Source organism: Mustelus asterias, unplaced genomic scaffold (assembly GCF_964213995.1).
Source record: "Mustelus asterias unplaced genomic scaffold, sMusAst1.hap1.1 HAP1_SCAFFOLD_2721, whole genome shotgun sequence".
In the NCBI taxonomy this organism is placed as follows: domain Eukaryota; kingdom Metazoa; phylum Chordata; class Chondrichthyes; order Carcharhiniformes; family Triakidae; genus Mustelus; species Mustelus asterias.
In genome coordinates this window covers 1-17,500 of record NW_027592666.1, presented here as the reverse complement: position 1 = coordinate 17,500, position 17,500 = coordinate 1, and the positions used below count along the sequence as shown (strand labels likewise).

The 17,500-nt window shown below is 54.5% G+C and overlaps 1 protein-coding gene across 1 annotated transcript in view; it reads right to left on the bottom strand.

Moving 5' to 3' along the window:
- The window catches only part of LOC144489960 (phospholipid phosphatase 4-like), a gene marked incomplete at its 5' end in the record, with an annotated part of 17,657 nt that extends 737 nt beyond the window's left edge, over nucleotides 1–16,920 (bottom strand). Inside the window, 4 exons of the mRNA XM_078207791.1 lie at nucleotides 3,360–3,530; nucleotides 4,188–4,312; nucleotides 9,581–9,644; nucleotides 16,774–16,920. Of these exons, the coding sequence (XP_078063917.1) occupies nucleotides 3,360–3,530; nucleotides 4,188–4,312; nucleotides 9,581–9,644; nucleotides 16,774–16,920 (507 nt within the window). The remainder of the gene's footprint in view (nucleotides 1–3,359; nucleotides 3,531–4,187; nucleotides 4,313–9,580; nucleotides 9,645–16,773) is intronic.
- Between the last annotated feature and the right edge of the window lie 580 nt (nucleotides 16,921–17,500).

The window sequence follows — 17,500 nt, the reverse complement described above, 5'->3', positions numbered from 1 at the left end:
GTGAATCAGAGAATCCCTCCAGTGCAGAAGGAGGCCGTTTGACCCATCGAGTCTGCACCGACCACAATCCCACCCAGGCCCTATCCCCGTAACCCCACATATTTGCCCTGCTAATCCCCCTGACACTAAGGGGCAATTTAGAATGGCCAATCCACCTAACCCGCGCATCTTTGGACTGTGGGAGGAAACTGGAGCACCCGGAGGAAACCCACGCAGACATGGGGAGAACGTGCAGACTCCACACAGACAGTGACCTGAGGCCGGAATTGAACCCAGGTCGCTGGCGCTGTGAGGGAGCAGTGTTAACCACTGTGCTGTCCTTAAATTGGTGCGAATACAGAAACCACATGTGCACAGTCTATTCGAGCGATATCTATACAGATATGAGTAATTAGAAAGAGGCACACAGTTACAAATACATTCACCAGTTACACACACCCCTCACAACCCCTGGTGAAGGTTTATTTATTAGTGTCACAAGTAGACTTACATTACTACTGCAATGAAGTTACTGTGAAAATCCCCAGTCGCTACACTCTGGCACCTGTTCGGGTACACTGAGGGAGAATTTAGCATGGCCAATGTACCTAACCAGCACGTTTTTCGGACTGTGGGAGGAAACCGGAGCACCCGGAGGAAACCCACGCAGACACGGGATGAACGTGCAGACTCCACACAGACAGTGAGCCAAGCTGGGACTCGAACCCGGGTCCCTGGCGCTGTGAGGCAGCAGTGCTAACCCACTGTGCTGCCCTTGGCCAAGCCAGTCTCCCCATGACCCCCTCACATTAACCCCTGGGAGTAGTAGCCACTTTCAGAGTGGGGAATCTTAAAAAGTTCTCAAATAATAAAAAAATTTAAATTTTACCATTAGTCTTTTTTGAGGGAGGGAGGGAGAGAGAGAGAGAGAGAGAGAGAAATGACCTCACAAATGTAAGGTCATCTCCGGACAAGTGTGAGGTAATGCATTTTGGAAGGTCTAATACAGATAGGATATATACAGTAAATATACTGGGGGCGGCACGGTAGCACAGTGGTTAGCACTGCTGCTTCACAGCTCCAGGGTCCCGGGTTCGATTCCCGGCTCGGGTCACTGTCTGTGTGGAGTTTGCACATTCTCCGCGTGTCTGCGTGGGTTTCCTCCGGGTGCTCCGGTTTCCTCCCACAGTCCAAAGATGTGTAGGTTAGGTTGATTGGCCAGGTTATAAATTGCCCCTTAGAGTCCTGGGATGCGTAGGTTAGAGGGATTAGCGGGTAAATATGTGGGGGTAGGGCCTGGGTGGGATTGTGGTCGGTGCAGACTCGATGGGCCGAATGGCCTCCTTCTGCACTGTAGGGTTTCTATGATAAATGGCAGAACCCTTAAGAGTATTGATAGGCAAAGGGATCTGGGTGTACAGATACACAGGTCACTGAAAGTGGCAATGCAGGTGGAGAAGGTAGTCAAGAAGGCATACGGCATGCTTGCCTTCATCGGCCGGGGCACTGAGTTTAAAAATTGGCAAGTCATGTTGCAGCTTTATAGAACCTTAGTTAGGCCGCACTTGGAATATAGTGTTCAATCGTGGTCGCCACACTACCAGAAGGATGTGGAGGCTTTGGAGAGGCTACAGAAAAGATTTACCAGGATGTTGCCTGGTATGGAGGGCATTGGCTATGAGGAGAGGTTGGAAAAACTTGGTTTGTTCTCACTGGAATGACGGAGGTTGAGGGGCGACCTGATAGAAGTCTACAAGATTATGAGAGGCATGGACAGAGTGGATAGTCAGAAGCTTTTTCCCAGGGTGAAAGAGTCAATTACTAGGGGCATAGGTTTAAGGTGCGAGGGGCAAGGTTTAAAGGAGATGTACGAGGCAGATTTTTTACACAGAGGGTGGTGGGTGCCTGGAACTCGCTGCTGGGGGAGGTAGTGGAAGCGGATCCGACAGTGAGTTTTAAGGGGCGTCTTGACCAATACATGAATAGGATGGGAAGAGGGATATGATCCCCGGAAAGGTAGGGGGTTTTAGTTCAGTCGGGCAGCATGGTTGGTGCAGGCTTGGAGGGCCGAAGGGCCTGTTCCTGTGCTGTAATTTTCTTTGTTCTTTGTCTGCAGACTGCTCTGAAACCGGGGCATTGAGTAAATTTGAGGAGGAGATGGACAGATTTTTAATGAGTAGTGGGTTGAAGGATTATGGAGAACGGGCCGCGAAGTGGAGTTGAGGGCGAGATGAGATCAGCCACGATCGTACTGAATGGCGGTGCGGGCACGAGGGAGGGACTGAATTGCTTCCTCCTCCCGGTTCTTAAGATTATTACATTTTTAATTTAGCAGTGGGGTGACCATAAATCCACAGAGCAGTGACTTGTTCCTGGGGTGACTCAGTGAGGAGAGATTGGGGACCGAAGAGAGATATGGAACTATCCGTGAAGGGAACTGTGAGTACGAGATGCTGGGACTGGGGCGCTTGCAAAGCACAAAAGCATCTTGACTCACGGTCAGTGGTGAGGAGGTGATGGGTTAGCGTGTGATTTAGGATATCACCGCCAACAGTGCAGCTTTGATTCCTGGTCTGGCTCCTCGCCATGCCCCCGCCCACCCCGCTGAGAGGGGGAGGCAATAGCAAAATACCACTGACATAAAAACACTGCCCCAAAACAGCTCAGCGTGAAGCCTCAGAGAGACAAGGAGCTGCCTTTGGGCAGAGAACGGAGGGCGAGCAGGGAAGGAGATGGTTAACAATATTAATGTGGGATGTGCAGGAGAGAGCTGAACCAGTCAATACATTTATGCTCCAGTTAAGCAGAACAGAACAGGGGTGGTACAGTGGTCAGCACTGCTGTCTCACAGCGCCAGGGACCCGGGTTCGATTCCAACCTCGGGTGACAATCTGTGTGTAGTTTGCACATTCTCCCCGTGTCTGCGTGGGTTTCCTCTGGGTGCTCTGGTTTCCTCCCACAGTCCAAAGACGTGTGGGTTAGGTGGATTGGCCATGCTAAATTGCCCCTTAGTGTCAGGGGGACTAGCAGGGTAAATATGTGGGGGTTACGGGGATAGGGCCTGGGTGGGGTTGTGGTCGGTGCAGACTCGATGGGCCGAATGGCCTCCTTCTGCACTGCAGAGATTCTCTGAGGTACGCGTACGAGATCGGACCCACTATAACCAGGATTTTAAATGCAGTTTGAGAAATAAATCTGGGATGAAAACTGCTCTCAGTAACGGGTGACCATGAAACCATTGTTGGAAAAACCCATCTGGTTCACTATTGTCCTTCAGGGAAGGAAACCTGCCGTAATGACTTTAGCTGCTAAGTTCTTGTAGGATAAACACGAGATAACAGTTCATTATGAGGCAACGCAAACTGCCTGCAACACCTTACCTTGCCAGTGATGTCTGTAGTCACAGACACGTGTCAAAGCGATGATGGCTGCCACGTAAAGAGGAATCAACATCACGCACAGTCGCCACCCTTTCCCGCGGCCCCTCGATGTGAAGCAGTGCAGCTTTCCCCCCAGGTAGAAGGTGGTGAAGCCAAGGCCGGCAAAAGCAACTGCGCAGAGCAAGGAGAGAACAAGGTTCAAAGACAATTCTGCTTGACGTTCGAACACACCACAGTGTCCATGCACCACTCCACTTGGGAATAAAGGTGAGAGGTTAAAGTTCACAGTACCGGACACACCTTCCCACCCCAGAGGTCAAATCAATGGAAAGAATGAATATACTACTGGTCTCTAGGCTGTTGTATCACTCACTGGTCGCACATTGAGTTAACTTCCTTCATGTTTTGCAAGGTGCTGTGTTACTGGGCCCATCTTTACAAGCAGCCAGCTAAAATTGTGAGCCCTTTAGAATCATAGATTCATAGCATCCCAACATTGTAGAGGGAGGCCATTCAGCCCATCGAGTCTGAACTGACTCGAGTCTGAAAGAGCGTCTTCCAGCCAGGACAAAGCAGCCCCGCTTGATTGGCACCCCATCCACAAACATCCACTCCCTCCAACACCAGCAGAGTGTCAGCCATCTCCAAGATGCACTGCAGGAATTCACCAAGGTTCCTTCTCCTTCCAAAGGAGACCGCGACCACTGAGAAGAATGCCAGTGACCAACGCATCCCGTCAAAGGACAGCAAAAGGAAATGAATGTTCCTGATCGACCAACACAATGATATGATGAATGTAGTGACAGGTGCCCAGTGGCGTGTACTCACATGAAGAATGACCACTGGGGAAACTCTTCCTTCCTTCCAGAATGATCCCAGGATCGCCGGTGCACTGCATGTCCTCAGTCACCACTCCATCCGGGAAGCAACGATAGAAATAGTCCGGCCTGGGCCTGTAAACAGGGAGGAACCGTCAACAGGGCAACCAGTCACCCCACGGGGCAACCAGTCACCCCACGGGGCAACCAGTCACCCCACAGGGCAACCTGCCACCCCACAGGGCAACCAGTCACCCCACAGGGCAACCTGCCACCCCACAGGGCAACCAGTCACCCCACAGGGCAACCTGCCACCCCACAGGGCAACCTGCCACCCCACAGGGCAACCTGCCACCCCACAGGGCAACCTGCCACCCCACAGGGCAACCTGCCACCCCACAGGGCAACCAGTCACCCCACAGGGCAACCAGTCACCCCACAGGGCAACCAGTCACCCCACAGGGCAACCAGTCACCCCACAGGGCAACCAGTCACCCCACAGGGCAACCAGTCACCCCACAGGGCAACCAGTCACCCCACAGGGCAACCAGTCACCCCACAGGGCAACCAGTCACCCCACAGGGCAACCAGTCACCCCACAGGGCAACCAGTCACCCCACAGGGCAACAGTCACCCCACATGGCAACCAGTCACCTCACAGGGCAACCTGCCACCCCACAGGGCAACCAGTCACCCCACATGTCAGAGTACAGCATCCTCTAACAAGCACCGAGGGCGAGTCACAGCTGTGAACTAAATGTGAACTTAGTACCAATCAGGCAAAACCTCTTTACCAGAGACCGGGTGGAATGTGGAACTCGCTGCCATCAGTGTGACACGGCTGAGAGGCTAGATAATTCGGAATGAGAAGTGCTGTCAGGGCGGGAAGATGCCAATGTGGACCTGAAGACGTAGGAGTAGAGGGAGGCCATTCAGCCCATCGAATCTGCTCCGCCATTCAATGAGATGATGACTGATGTGATGTGATGATCCGCAACTCCACTTTCTCATCTTATCCCCATAACCCTCGATTCCCTTACTGATTAAAAACCTGTCTATCTCAGCCCTGTACATACCAAACAGCCCCAGCCTCTACAGCCCTCTGCGGTAAAGAATTCCACAGATTCACCACCCTCAGAGAGAAGAAATTCCTCCTCATCTCTGTCTTCAATGAGATTACTCCCTCTGGTCCGAGCATCTCCCACAAGGAGAAACAACCTCTCAACATCAACGCTGTCAAACCTCCTGAGAATCCTGTGGTGATCCCGTGGCCCCTTTGAAGGGCCAATCCCGTGGGGTCACGTGATTGGGCTGGGCCCAATGGAGAGGCATCATGGGAAGCTGAGCCAATCGGGAGCAAGGGGACACAAGGGAACCTCAGCTGGAGGCAGGAAGGTGAAGAGGGTAGACATGTATGTATTGCAGTTGTGTCAGAGCCTGGTTTGTACATATACAAATAACATTATTGGCAATAAACTCTTTATAATTTGAAGCCACAATGAGTCGCCTTCCAAGTTATCACACTGGCGACGAGGAAAAATCTTTTGTTAGTCGTTGGGGGATGGCAGTGTGCAGCAAGAGGGAGGGGAGACTGAGAGGCTAAGCTCTGAAGAAGCAAGGGAAATACACCCTTAATAAAAATGTCTTTAATTTGGAGAGATTGAACCGTTCGACCCAGAAGTCGAAAACTGGGGGGGCAATATATGGAAAGGCTGCTATTTCTTTGCAGCTAACGCGGTGACGAGAGGAAAGACAAAAGACTCTCAGACTTACAGCTGAGTGAGGAGTTGAACATCGCCTGAGGCTCCAGACAGGGCGAGGTCTTGAGTCCACGCTCACCGGGCATGGGAAAGGCAACGCGGACTCAACATGTGTTCTGGTTCATTTCATGTGATCTCTTTGTTAGTAATACCACAAAGCATCAGGTGCTGGGATGTATTTAGAAGGTCACTGACTACAATAGCACGTGATCTATTTGGTGCTAAGACCAGACCATAGAATCCCTACAGTACAGGGGGTCGCCATTCAGCCCATCAAGACTGTACCGACCACAATCCCACCCAGACCCTCTCCCTGTAACCGCACACATCTACCCTGCTAATTCCCCAGACACTAAGGGGTAATTTAACATGGTCAATCCACCAAACCCACACATCTTTGGACCTTGCACAAGTCCCAGTTACAATGTGCAGTTTTGGTGTCTTCACTGAACGAGTGATGAGGATTTTGGAAAGGTTGCAGATCTGGGACACAAGGTTCATTCCCAATTTGAAGCATCTCAGTCCTGAAGGTCAGCTAAACGATCCAGGACTCAACAATTTAGAGAATGGAGCCCCGGAGGTGACTTGATCAAAGATGGTTCAACAAGACCACTTGCTCCAACTAAATGGGTTAGGAAGGCACGGGGTTGGGGGGGCGGGGGTCAACATTTCAACTTATAAAAGGTCGGGGTCAGGAGGTGGTTCACAACTGGATGACGAGGCTGCGAGTGGAGTACTGTGTGCAGTTCTGGTCACCATATTACAGGATGTAATTACTCTGGAGAGAGTGCAGAGGAGGTTTACAAGGATGTTGGCAGGGCTGAAACGTGTAGCTACAAGGAGAGATTGGATAGGTTGGGGTTATTTTCCTTGGAACAAAGAAGGCTGAGGGGTGACTTAATTGAGGTGTACAGGGGAAGAGAGAGTGTGGACAGGATAAAATTGTTTCCCTTGGCAGAGAATTCTAGAACCAGGGGACACAGATTCAAGATAAGTGGCAGTCGGTGTAGAGGGGACATGAGGAATAACTTTTTTTTACGCAGGGGATGATGGATCGCTGTCTGAGTTGGTGGTGGAGGCAGAGACCCAAGACTCTTTCACAAAGTACCTGGATCTGCACCTGAAGTGCTGTTAGCTACAGGGCTGTGGGCCGGGTGCAGGAAGGTGGGATTAGAAACGGCACCTGGGTGACCTTGGGCTGGCATGGACAAGATGGGTTGAATGGCCTCCTTCTGTGCTGGAACTTTTCTGTGGGTTTCTCTCAGACCAGAGCAAAACTTAAAACAACGGCCTGCAATTTCTGGGACAATGTTCCAGTAAGTTGGAGAATGAGGGGGTGGTACAGCTTATCCATTTCACAGGGCCTTTGTGGCTTCAGCGCTGTCTTCAGGCAGCAGTCTGATTTATTGCTGGACGAGGAAGACAAGTGGGTCATTCGCTGCTCTGCCTCTCACTGGTCAGGAGTGACTGGGATTAAGTTGAGCGCAGCAATTTCACTTTGCCTTTTCACTAACGCATCCCAATCGCTGGCCAACACTGTCCCAATTCCTGGTGACTTTGCAGCAGCTTGAAGACAGAATGTTTTGAGTGTTCCTTGCTTGAAGTGGGCCAAGGTGAAGGAAAGAAATAACATAAATTCAGGGGCAGAGTGTTTATCCGGTTGGCGATCAGTGACTAGTGCTGTGCCTCAGGGATCAGTGTTGGGACCGCAATTGTTTCCGATTTACATAGACGATTTGGAGTTGGGGACCAAGTGTAGTGTGTCAAAATTCGCAGATGACACTAAGATGAGTGGAAGAGCAAAGTGTGCAGAGGACGCTGAAAGTCTGCAAAGGGATATAGATAGTCTAAGTGAGTGGGCGAGGGTCTGGCAGATGGAGTACAATGTTGGTAAATGTGAGGTCATCCATTTTGGTAAGAATAACAGCAAAATGGACTATTATTTAATTGATAGAAAATTGCAGCATGCTGCTGTGCAGAGGGACCTGGGTGTCCTTGTGCAGGAATTTCAAGGAGTTGGTTTGCAGGTGCAGCAGGTAATTAAGAAGGCAAATGGAATTTTTTTTAAAATTCAGCACAGGAACAGGTCCTTCGGCCCTCCAAACCTGCGCCGCTCATGTGCCCACTAGAACATTCTTTTGTATCCCTCTATTCCCCTCTATTTTGTCCTTCATTGCTAGAAGGATGGAGTTTAAAAACAGCGAGGTTATGTTGCAGCAGTATAAGGTGTTGGTGAGGCCACACCTGGAGTATTGTGTACAGTTATGGACTCCTTACTTGAGAAAGGATATACTGGCACTGGAGGGGGTGCAGAGGAGATTCACTAGGTTGATTCCGGAGTTGAGAGGGTTGGCTTATGAGGAGAGACTGAGTAGACTGGGGCTATACTCATTGGAATTCAGAAGAATGAGGGGAGATCTTATAGAAACATATAAGATTATGAAGGGAATAGATAAGATAGAAGCAGGGAAGTTGTTTCCACTGGCAGGTGAAACTAGAACTAGGGGGCATAGCCTCAAAATAAGGGGGAGCAGATTTAGGACTGAGTTGAGGAGGAACTTCTTCACACAAAGGGTTGTGAATCTGTGGAATTCCCGGCCCAGTGAAGCAGTTGAGGCTACCTCATTGAATGTTTTTAAGGCAAGGATAAATTTTTGAACAGTAAAGGAATTAAGGGTTATGGTGAGCGGGTGGGTAAGTGGAGCTGAGTCCACAAAAAGATCAGCCATGATCTTATTGAATGGTGGAGCAGGCTCGAGGGGCCAGGTGGCCTACTCCTGCTCCTAGTTCTTATGTTCTTATGTTCTGATGAATCCTCCGGTCACAGATGTTGTGGAGTTAGTGTTTGTAAACTTGTGCCAAGTACTGTGCCACCCCTTAAATGTTTCTTAAAAGTTGAGGGTTCCCGCCTCTCCCACTCTTTCAGGCAATGAGTTCCAGATTCCCACCACCCTCTGGGTGAAAACATTTTACATCAAATCCCCTCTAAATCATAGAATAGAATCCCTACAGTGCAGAAGGAGGCCGTTCGGCCCATCGAGTCTGCACCAACCACAATCCCACCCAGGCCCTATCACTGTAACCCCACATATTTACACTGCTAATCCCACTGAGACTACAGTCAAGTTAGCATGGCCAATCAACATGGCCAACCAACCTAACCCGCACATCTTTCAGACTGTGGGAGGAAACCGGAGCACCCGGAGGGAACCCACGCAGACACGTGGAGAATGTGCAAACTCCACAAAGACAGTGTCCCCAGGCTGGAATTGAACCTGGGTCCCTGGCGCTGTGAGGCAGCAGTGCTGACCACTGTGCCACCCTGTAATTGTAATTATCTAATCAGCATTCCATTAGAAGAGTGTTTGATTGGGTTTGTTAATAGTTTAGTTAACCTGTTCACTGTTGGTTAGATTTAGTTCGTTACTTGTTGATTTTACAGAGATAGTCTCAGGTAGTTATTTTTGTTTAGTCACTAAAAGTTGCTGAAGCGCCGATATTCCCCCTTCTCACACTCACTTTAACAGATTATAAAGGGAGGACTTCCCTTTGAGTGTTAGTTCTTACAGAGGAGATCAATCTTCCCTGCGTAACACAGAGGCTCCTGACGCTCCAGCTAGCACAAGCGCAGACTCTCACTTACCTTCCAATCACCAGTTTCAAGCTGTTTGTGATGACTCCATTTAGTACCAGACCCAGGGAGGCAGCTGGAAGTGAAAACACAACAACTGTATGACATTTCGACCTTCGGGACAGAAAATCCACTCAAGAGAATCACTGCTCTTTCAGAAAGAGAAACCTTGTCCATCTGAACAGGAAACCTGTTTTTAAACTTGTCAACAGGGGTTACCAGAGGCACAAGCATTCTTTTACACTCTTGTTATATGTTTAAGTGGTTGCATGATTGCTTTAACAGGTCACATGACTTTCTCATGGAGTCATTGGGATGTTTCACAGGCTTGTGTGTTCGTTTCCTGTTCTGTGCAGAGAACATTTCTTTCAATAAACCTGTTGTGTTACTTTGAATCTACGTGTGCACACAGAATAGAATAGAATAGAAACCCTACAGTGCAGAAGGAGGCCATTCGGCCCATCGAGTCTGCACCGACCACAATCCCACCCAGGCCCTACCCCCACATATTTACCCGCTAATCCCTCTAACCTACACATCCCAGGACTCTAAGGGGCAATTTTTAACCTGGCCAATCAACCTAACCCGCACATCTTTGGACTGTGGGAGGAAACCGGAGGAAACCCACGCAGACACGAGGAGAATGTGCAAACTCCACACAGACAGTGACCCGAGCCGGGAATCGAACCCGGGACCCTGGAGCTGTGAAGCAGCAGTGCGAACCACTGTGCTACCGTGCCGCCCTTCTTGTTGAAACCCACAACCCCCAACATAGTTATGACATGACAACTCCTGACTCCCCAAAGCCTATCCACCATCTACAAGGCACAAATCAGGGGTGTGATGGAATACTCTCCACTTGCCTGGATGGGTGCGGCTCCAACAACACTCAAGAAGCTCAACACCATCCAGGACAAAGCAGCCCCGCTTGATTGGCACCCCATCCACAAACATTCAATCCCTCCACCACCGACGCTCAGTGGCAGCAGTGTGTACCATCTACAAGATGCACTGCAGCAATCCTTAGACAGCACCTTCCAAACCCATGACCACTTCCATCGAGAGGAGCAAGGGCAGCAGATACCTGGGAACACCACCAGCTGCAAGTTTCCCTCCAAGCCACTCACCATCCTGACTTGGAAATAATTCGGCGTTCCTACGCAGTCGCTGGGTCAAAATTGGATCAACCGACAGAACATGGACTGCAGCGATTTAAGGCGGCAGCTCACCACCACCTTCTCAAGGGCAGCTAGGGATGGGCAATAAATGCTGGCCCAGCCAGCGACACCCATGTCCCACGAATGAATTTTTAAAAATCAACTCTCAAGACAATGATACAGGCAGGAATGAAACACTTGCCCTGAGTCTACATCAAGCACTTCCAGGTCAGGTCCTGCTCAGCTAAATGCAGAGCCAAGCTGCTGGGACCGTCATGCCCAGAGGTGCAAGGTCCCGATTTTGGGGCCACTGTTGTCCATCACCAAGTGAGTCTGACACTGCCCGAATTTCAGGGAGACCCTGCAGAGGTGGCGGTCGTGCCATTCCAAACAGAACAGCTCCACGGACGAGATTATACTCGCTGTCGCCAGGATTTTAAATTCAGTTTGTGAAATAAATCTGGGATGGAAAACTGCTCTGAGTAACAGCCACCATGAATCATCGATTGTTGTCAAAACCCATCTGGTTCACCGATGTCCTTCAGGGAAGGAAATCTGCCATCCTTACCCGGTTTGGCCGAGATGTGACTCCAGAGCCACAGCAATATGGTTGACTCTCAACTGCCCTCTGAAATGGCCCAGCGAGCCAGAGTTGTATTAAAACTAACAATCCGAAGTCTCCCCTGGTGTCAGTGTTGTAACTCACAAGTCAAACGAGGCTCCACAAGAACTTTTTTTAGACCTTGGGTTGGAACAGATGAACTGGAATGTTTAGTTTTATATATTAGTGTCACAAGTAGGCTTACATTAGCACTGCAATGAAGTTACTGTGGAAATCCCCTAGTCGCCACACTCTGGCGCCTGTTCGGGTACACTGAGGGAGGATTTAGCATGGCCAATGCATCTAACCAGCACATCTTTCGGAGTGTGGGAGGAAACCGGAGCACCCGGATGAAACCCACGCAGACACGGGGAGAATGTGCAAACTCCGCACAAACAGTGACCCAAGCTGGGAATCGAACCCGGGTCCCTAGTGCTGTGAGGCAGCAGTGCTAACCACTGTGCCGCCCTGAAATGGATGCCCAGTTTATCTTTTGCCATCTTCGTACCCTCCTCAATCTAATAAACACTCCCTGAATTGACAAAACGCTGTCATTCCTTAAACGGGAATCAGAATCTGCAGCAAGAGTAATCACAGCCGGGTTTAACACTTAACCAGGGGGTCACTGCACTACCAGAAATCTAACTCCGTTCTTAACCCTTCACCAGCCCAGCACACGTACAATTGTAACCCAACCACTGTCCCGTCTGGACCCGATCCTATCCACCCCACACACTGGGTAAAGCGGTGGGTAAGGAACACACTGGGTAAGGAGCAAGGCGGATTCCCTGCTCCGCCAACTCCCAGAACGAGCTGCACACTCTTCGACTGCAGCGCCAAAGTACCACAGAGCTGGCCCACTTCAGGGAATGTGGGACAGCTCAGCTCATCGAGGCCATTGTTCCTGTGGCTCACTGAGGGAGGGCTGCACAGTCAGAGGTGCGGCCTTTCACTTGAGAATGTTAAAACAGAAGCCTATCGTAAAATCCCCAGAGTGCAGAAGGAGTCTATTCAGCCCATCGAGTCTGTACCGACAATCCCACCCAGGTTCTATCCCTGTAACCCCACTCAGGCTCTATCACTGTAACCCCACCTATTTACCCTGCTAATCCCCCCGACACTAAGGATCAGTGTAGCATGGACAATCCACCCTAACCCGCACGTCTTTCGGACTGTGGGAGGAAACCGGAGCACCCGGAGGAAATCCACGCAGACACGGGGAGAACGTGCAGACTCTGCATAGACAGTGACCCAAGCTGGGAATCGAACCCGTGTCCCTGGCGCTGTGAGGCAGCAGTGCCAACCCACTGTGCTACCAGTATGCTCCCTCCTGTGGGCAGCTAAAAGGTCCCATGGCACCCGTTCCAATCAGAGCAGGCGAGTTCCCCCCTGAAGCAAGTGTTCGCACCTCTACGAACGCCAATAAAAGCGAAGGAACTATTCATGGGTGACCGCTGGGATCTGCCCCTGCGCACTCTGCCCCTGCGCACTCTGCCCCTGCGCACTCTGCCCCTGCGCACTCTGCCCCTGCGCACTCTGCCCCTGCGCACTCTGCCCCTGCGCACTCTGCCCCTGCGCACTCTGCCCCTGCGCACTCTGCCCCTGCGCACTCTGCCCCTGCGCACTCTGCCCCTGCGCACTCTGCCCCTGCGCACTCTGCCCCTGCGCACTCTGCCCCTGCGCACTCTGCCCCTGCGCACTCTGCCCCTGCGCACACTGCCTCTGCGCACACTGCCCCTGCGCACACTGCCCCTGCGCACACTGCCCCTGCGCACTCTGCCCCTGCGCACTCTGCCCCTGCGCACTCTGCCTCTGCGCACTCTGCCCCTGCGCACACTGCCTCTGCGCACACTGCCCCTGCGCACACTGCCCCTGCGCACTCTGCCTCTGCGCACACTGCCCCTGCGCACACTGCCCCTGCGCACACTGCCCCTGCGCACACTGCCCCTGCGCACACTGCCCCTGCGCACACTGCCTCTGCGCACACTGCCCCTGCGCACACTGCCTCTGCGCACACTGCCCCTGCGCACACTGCCCCTGCGCACACTGCCTCTGCGCACACTGCCTCTGCGCACACTGCCCCTGCGCACACTGCCCCTGCGCACACTGCCTCTGCGCACACTGCCCCTGCGCACTCTGCCTCTGCGCACTCTGCCTCTGCGCACTCTGCCTCTGCGCACACTGCCCCTGCGCACACTGCCTCTGCGCACTCTGCCCCTGCGCACTCTGCCCCTGCGCACACTGCCCCTGCGCACACTGCCTCTGCGCACACTGCCTCTGCGCACACTGCCTCTGCGCACACTGCCTCTGCGCACACTGCCTCTGCGCACACTGCCTCTGCGCACACTGCCTCTGCGCACACTGCCTCTGCGCACACTGCCTCTGCGCACACTGCCTCTGCGCACTCTGCCTCTGCGCACACTGCCTCTGCGCACTCTGCCCCTGCGCACACTGCCCCTGCGCACACTGCCCCTGCGCACTCTGCCTCTGCGCACACTGCCCCTGCGCACTCTGCCTCTGCGCACACTGCCCCTGCGCACTCTGCCCCTGCGCACACTGCCCCTGCGCACTCTGCCCCTGCGCACTCTGCCCCTGCGCACACTGCCTCTGCGCACACTGCCCCTGCGCACACTGCTTCTGCGCACACTGCCCCTGCGCACACTGCCTCTGCGCACACTGCCCCTGCGCACACTGCCCCTGCGCACACTGCCTCTGCGCACACTGCCTCTGCGCACACTGCCCCTGCGCACACTGCCCCTGCGCACACTGCCTCTGCGCACACTGCCCCTGCGCACACTGCCCCTGCGCACACTGCCTCTGCGCACACTGCCCCTGCGCACACTGCCTCTGCGCACACTGCCCCTGCGCACACTGCCTCTGCGCACTCTGCCCCTGCGCACACTGCCCCTGCGCACACTGCCTCTGCGCACACTGCCTCTGCGCACACTGCCTCTGCGCACACTGCCTCTGCGCACACTGCCTCTGCGCACACTGCCTCTGCGCACACTGCCTCTGCGCACACTGCCTCTGCGCACACTGCCTCTGCGCACTCTGCCTCTGCGCACACTGCCCCTGCGCACACTGCCCCTGCGCACACTGCCTCTGCGCACTCTGCCTCTGCGCACACTGCCCCTGCGCACACTGCCCCTGCGCACTCTGCCTCTGCGCACACTGCCCCTGCGCACTCTGCCTCTGCGCACACTGCCTCTGCGCACACTGCCTCTGCGCACACTGCCCCTGCGCACACTGCTTCTGCGCACACTGCCCCTGCGCACACTGCCTCTGCGCACACTGCCTCTGCGCACACTGCCCCTGCGCACACTGCCCCTGCGCACACTGCCTCTGCGCACACTGCCTCTGCGCACACTGCCCCTGCGCACACTGCCCCTGCGCACACTGCTTCTGCGCACACTGCCCCTGCGCACACTGCCTCTGCGCACACTGCCTCTGCGCACACTGCCTCTGCGCACACTGCCCCTGCGCACACTGCCTCTGCGCACTCTGCCCCTGCGCACACTGCCTCTGCGCACACTGCCCCTGCGCACTCTGCCTCTGCGCACTCTGCCCCTGCGCACTCTGCCTCTGCGCACTCTGCCTCTGCGCACTCTGCCTCTGCGCACTCTGCCCCTGCGCACACTGCCTCTGCGCACACTGCCCCTGCGCACACTGCCTCTGCGCACTCTGCCCCTGCGCACACTGCCTCTGCGCACACTGCCTCTGCGCACACTGCCTCTGCGCACACTGCCTCTGCGCACACTGCCTCTGCGCACACTGCCTCTGCGCACACTGCCTCTGCGCACTCTGCCTCTGCGCACTCTGCCCCTGCGCACTCTGCCTCTGCGCACACTGCCTCTGCGCACACTGCCTCTGCGCACTCTGCCTCTGCGCACTCTGCCCCTGCGCACTCTGCCCCTGCGCACACTGCCTCTGCGCACACTGCCTCTGCGCACTCTGCCCCTGCGCACACTGCCCCTGCGCACACTGCCCCTGCGCACTCTGCCCCTGCGCACTCTGCCCCTGCGCACACTGCCTCTGCGCACACTGCCCCTGCGCACACTGCCTCTGCGCACACTGCCTCTGCGCACACTGCCTCTGCGCACACTGCCCCTGCGCACACTGCCCCTGCGCACTCTGCCCCTGCGCACTCTGCCCCTGCGCACTCTGCCTCTGCGCACACTGCCTCTGCGCACACTGCCCCTGCGCACTCTGCCTCTGCGCACTCTGCCTCTGCGCACACTGCCTCTGCGCACACTGCCTCTGCGCACACTGCCCCTGCGCACACTGCTTCTGCGCACACTGCCCCTGCGCACACTGCCTCTGCGCACACTGCCCCTGCGCACTCTGCCCCTGCGCACTCTGCCTCTGCGCACACTGCCTCTGCGCACACTGCCCCTGCGCACTCTGCCTCTGCGCACTCTGCCTCTGCGCACACTGCCTCTGCGCACACTGCCTCTGCGCACACTGCCCCTGCGCACACTGCCTCTGCGCACACTGCCCCTGCGCACTCTGCCCCTGCGCACACTGCCCCTGCGCACACTGCCCCTGCGCACACTGCCCCTGCGCACTCTGCCTCTGCGCACACTGCCCCTGCGCACACTGCCCCTGCGCACACTGCCCCTGCGCACTCTGCCTCTGCGCACTCTGCCTCTGCGCACTCTGCCCCTGCGCACTCTGCCCCTGCGCACACTGCCCCTGCGCACACTGCCTCTGCGCACACTGCCCCTGCGCACTCTGCCCCTGCGCACACTGCCCCTGCGCACACTGCCTCTGCGCACACTGCCTCTGCGCACTCTGCCCCTGCGCACACTGCCCCTGCGCACACTGCCCCTGCGCACACTGCCTCTGCGCACACTGCCTCTGCGCACACTGCCCCTGCGCACACTGCCCCTGCGCACACTGCCCCTGCGCACTCTGCCTCTGCACACTCTGCCTCTGCGCACACTGCCTCTGCACACACTGCCTCTGCATTTGCCTACATAACAAGAGTGAGCGCACTTCCAGAACCAGTCAGCGCTGGGAGGTGGATTGGGATGTTGTGGGGGTGGGAAATGGTTCATTTCTTTACTTTTTGATGGAGCCCAATCCCAGATTCTCTCCCATCAGAATATTCGCCAATTTGAAGCTGGTTTATTGCTGAGAGTGTTTAAGTTTATTTATTAGTGTCACAAGCAGGCTTACATTAACACTGCAATGAAGTTACTGTGAAAATCCCCTTGTCGACGCACACCAGCACCTGTTCGGGGTACACCGAGGGAGAACTTAGCACCTAACCAACACGTCTTTCGGACTGTGGGAGGAAACCGGAGCACCCGGAGGAAACCCACGCGGACACGGGGAGAACATGCAGACTCCACACAGGCAGTGACCCGAGTGAGGCAGCTGTGCTAACCACTGTGCCACCGATTGGCGTCACTGACCTCACTGTGCCACCGATTGGCGTCACTGACCTAGACAACCTTCCTTCACGTCGCCGTTCTCCGATCGATTGAGAACCTTCATCAGGAGGATCAACATCAGTGGAGTCAGGAAGGAAATGGCCTGTGGGTGGAAGAACAGGCCGATTATAGGATGGGGCAACAGGCTCCGCATCTCATCTGTAAAATGAAGGGCCGGAGAGGAGCTGAAATGACCAGAGTTCCTCTGTGATTTCACTGCGCTCAGGAACTCAACAAGTGGGTCATCAAGACCAGAACAGTGACGGTCGATCCCTCCCAGACAATGCTGCATTCAGACGCTGGAGCCAAGGTCAGGGTTGGTGGGAGGCACCACAGAAGCATAGAATCCCCACAGTGCAGAAGGAGGCCATTCAGCCCATCGAACCTGCACTGATAACAATCCCACCCAGGCCCTATCCCCGTAACCCCACACACTTACCCTCGCTAGTCCCCAGACACTAGGGGTCAATTTAGCACGGCCAATCAACCTAACCTACACATCTTTGGACTGTGGGGGGAAACCGGAGCACCCGGAGGAAACCCACGCAGACACGGGGAGAATGTGCAAACTCCACACAGACAGTGACCCGAGGCTGGAATTGAACCCGGGTCCCTGGCGCTGTGAGGCAGCAGTGCTAACCGACTGTGTCACCCTCATTTCAGAGTCTCTGGGTCAGAGAGAGCAATCTGTCAGGGTCGCACTAGCCCCTTCCCTGGCCACAGAGCGGCTTGTTTGACT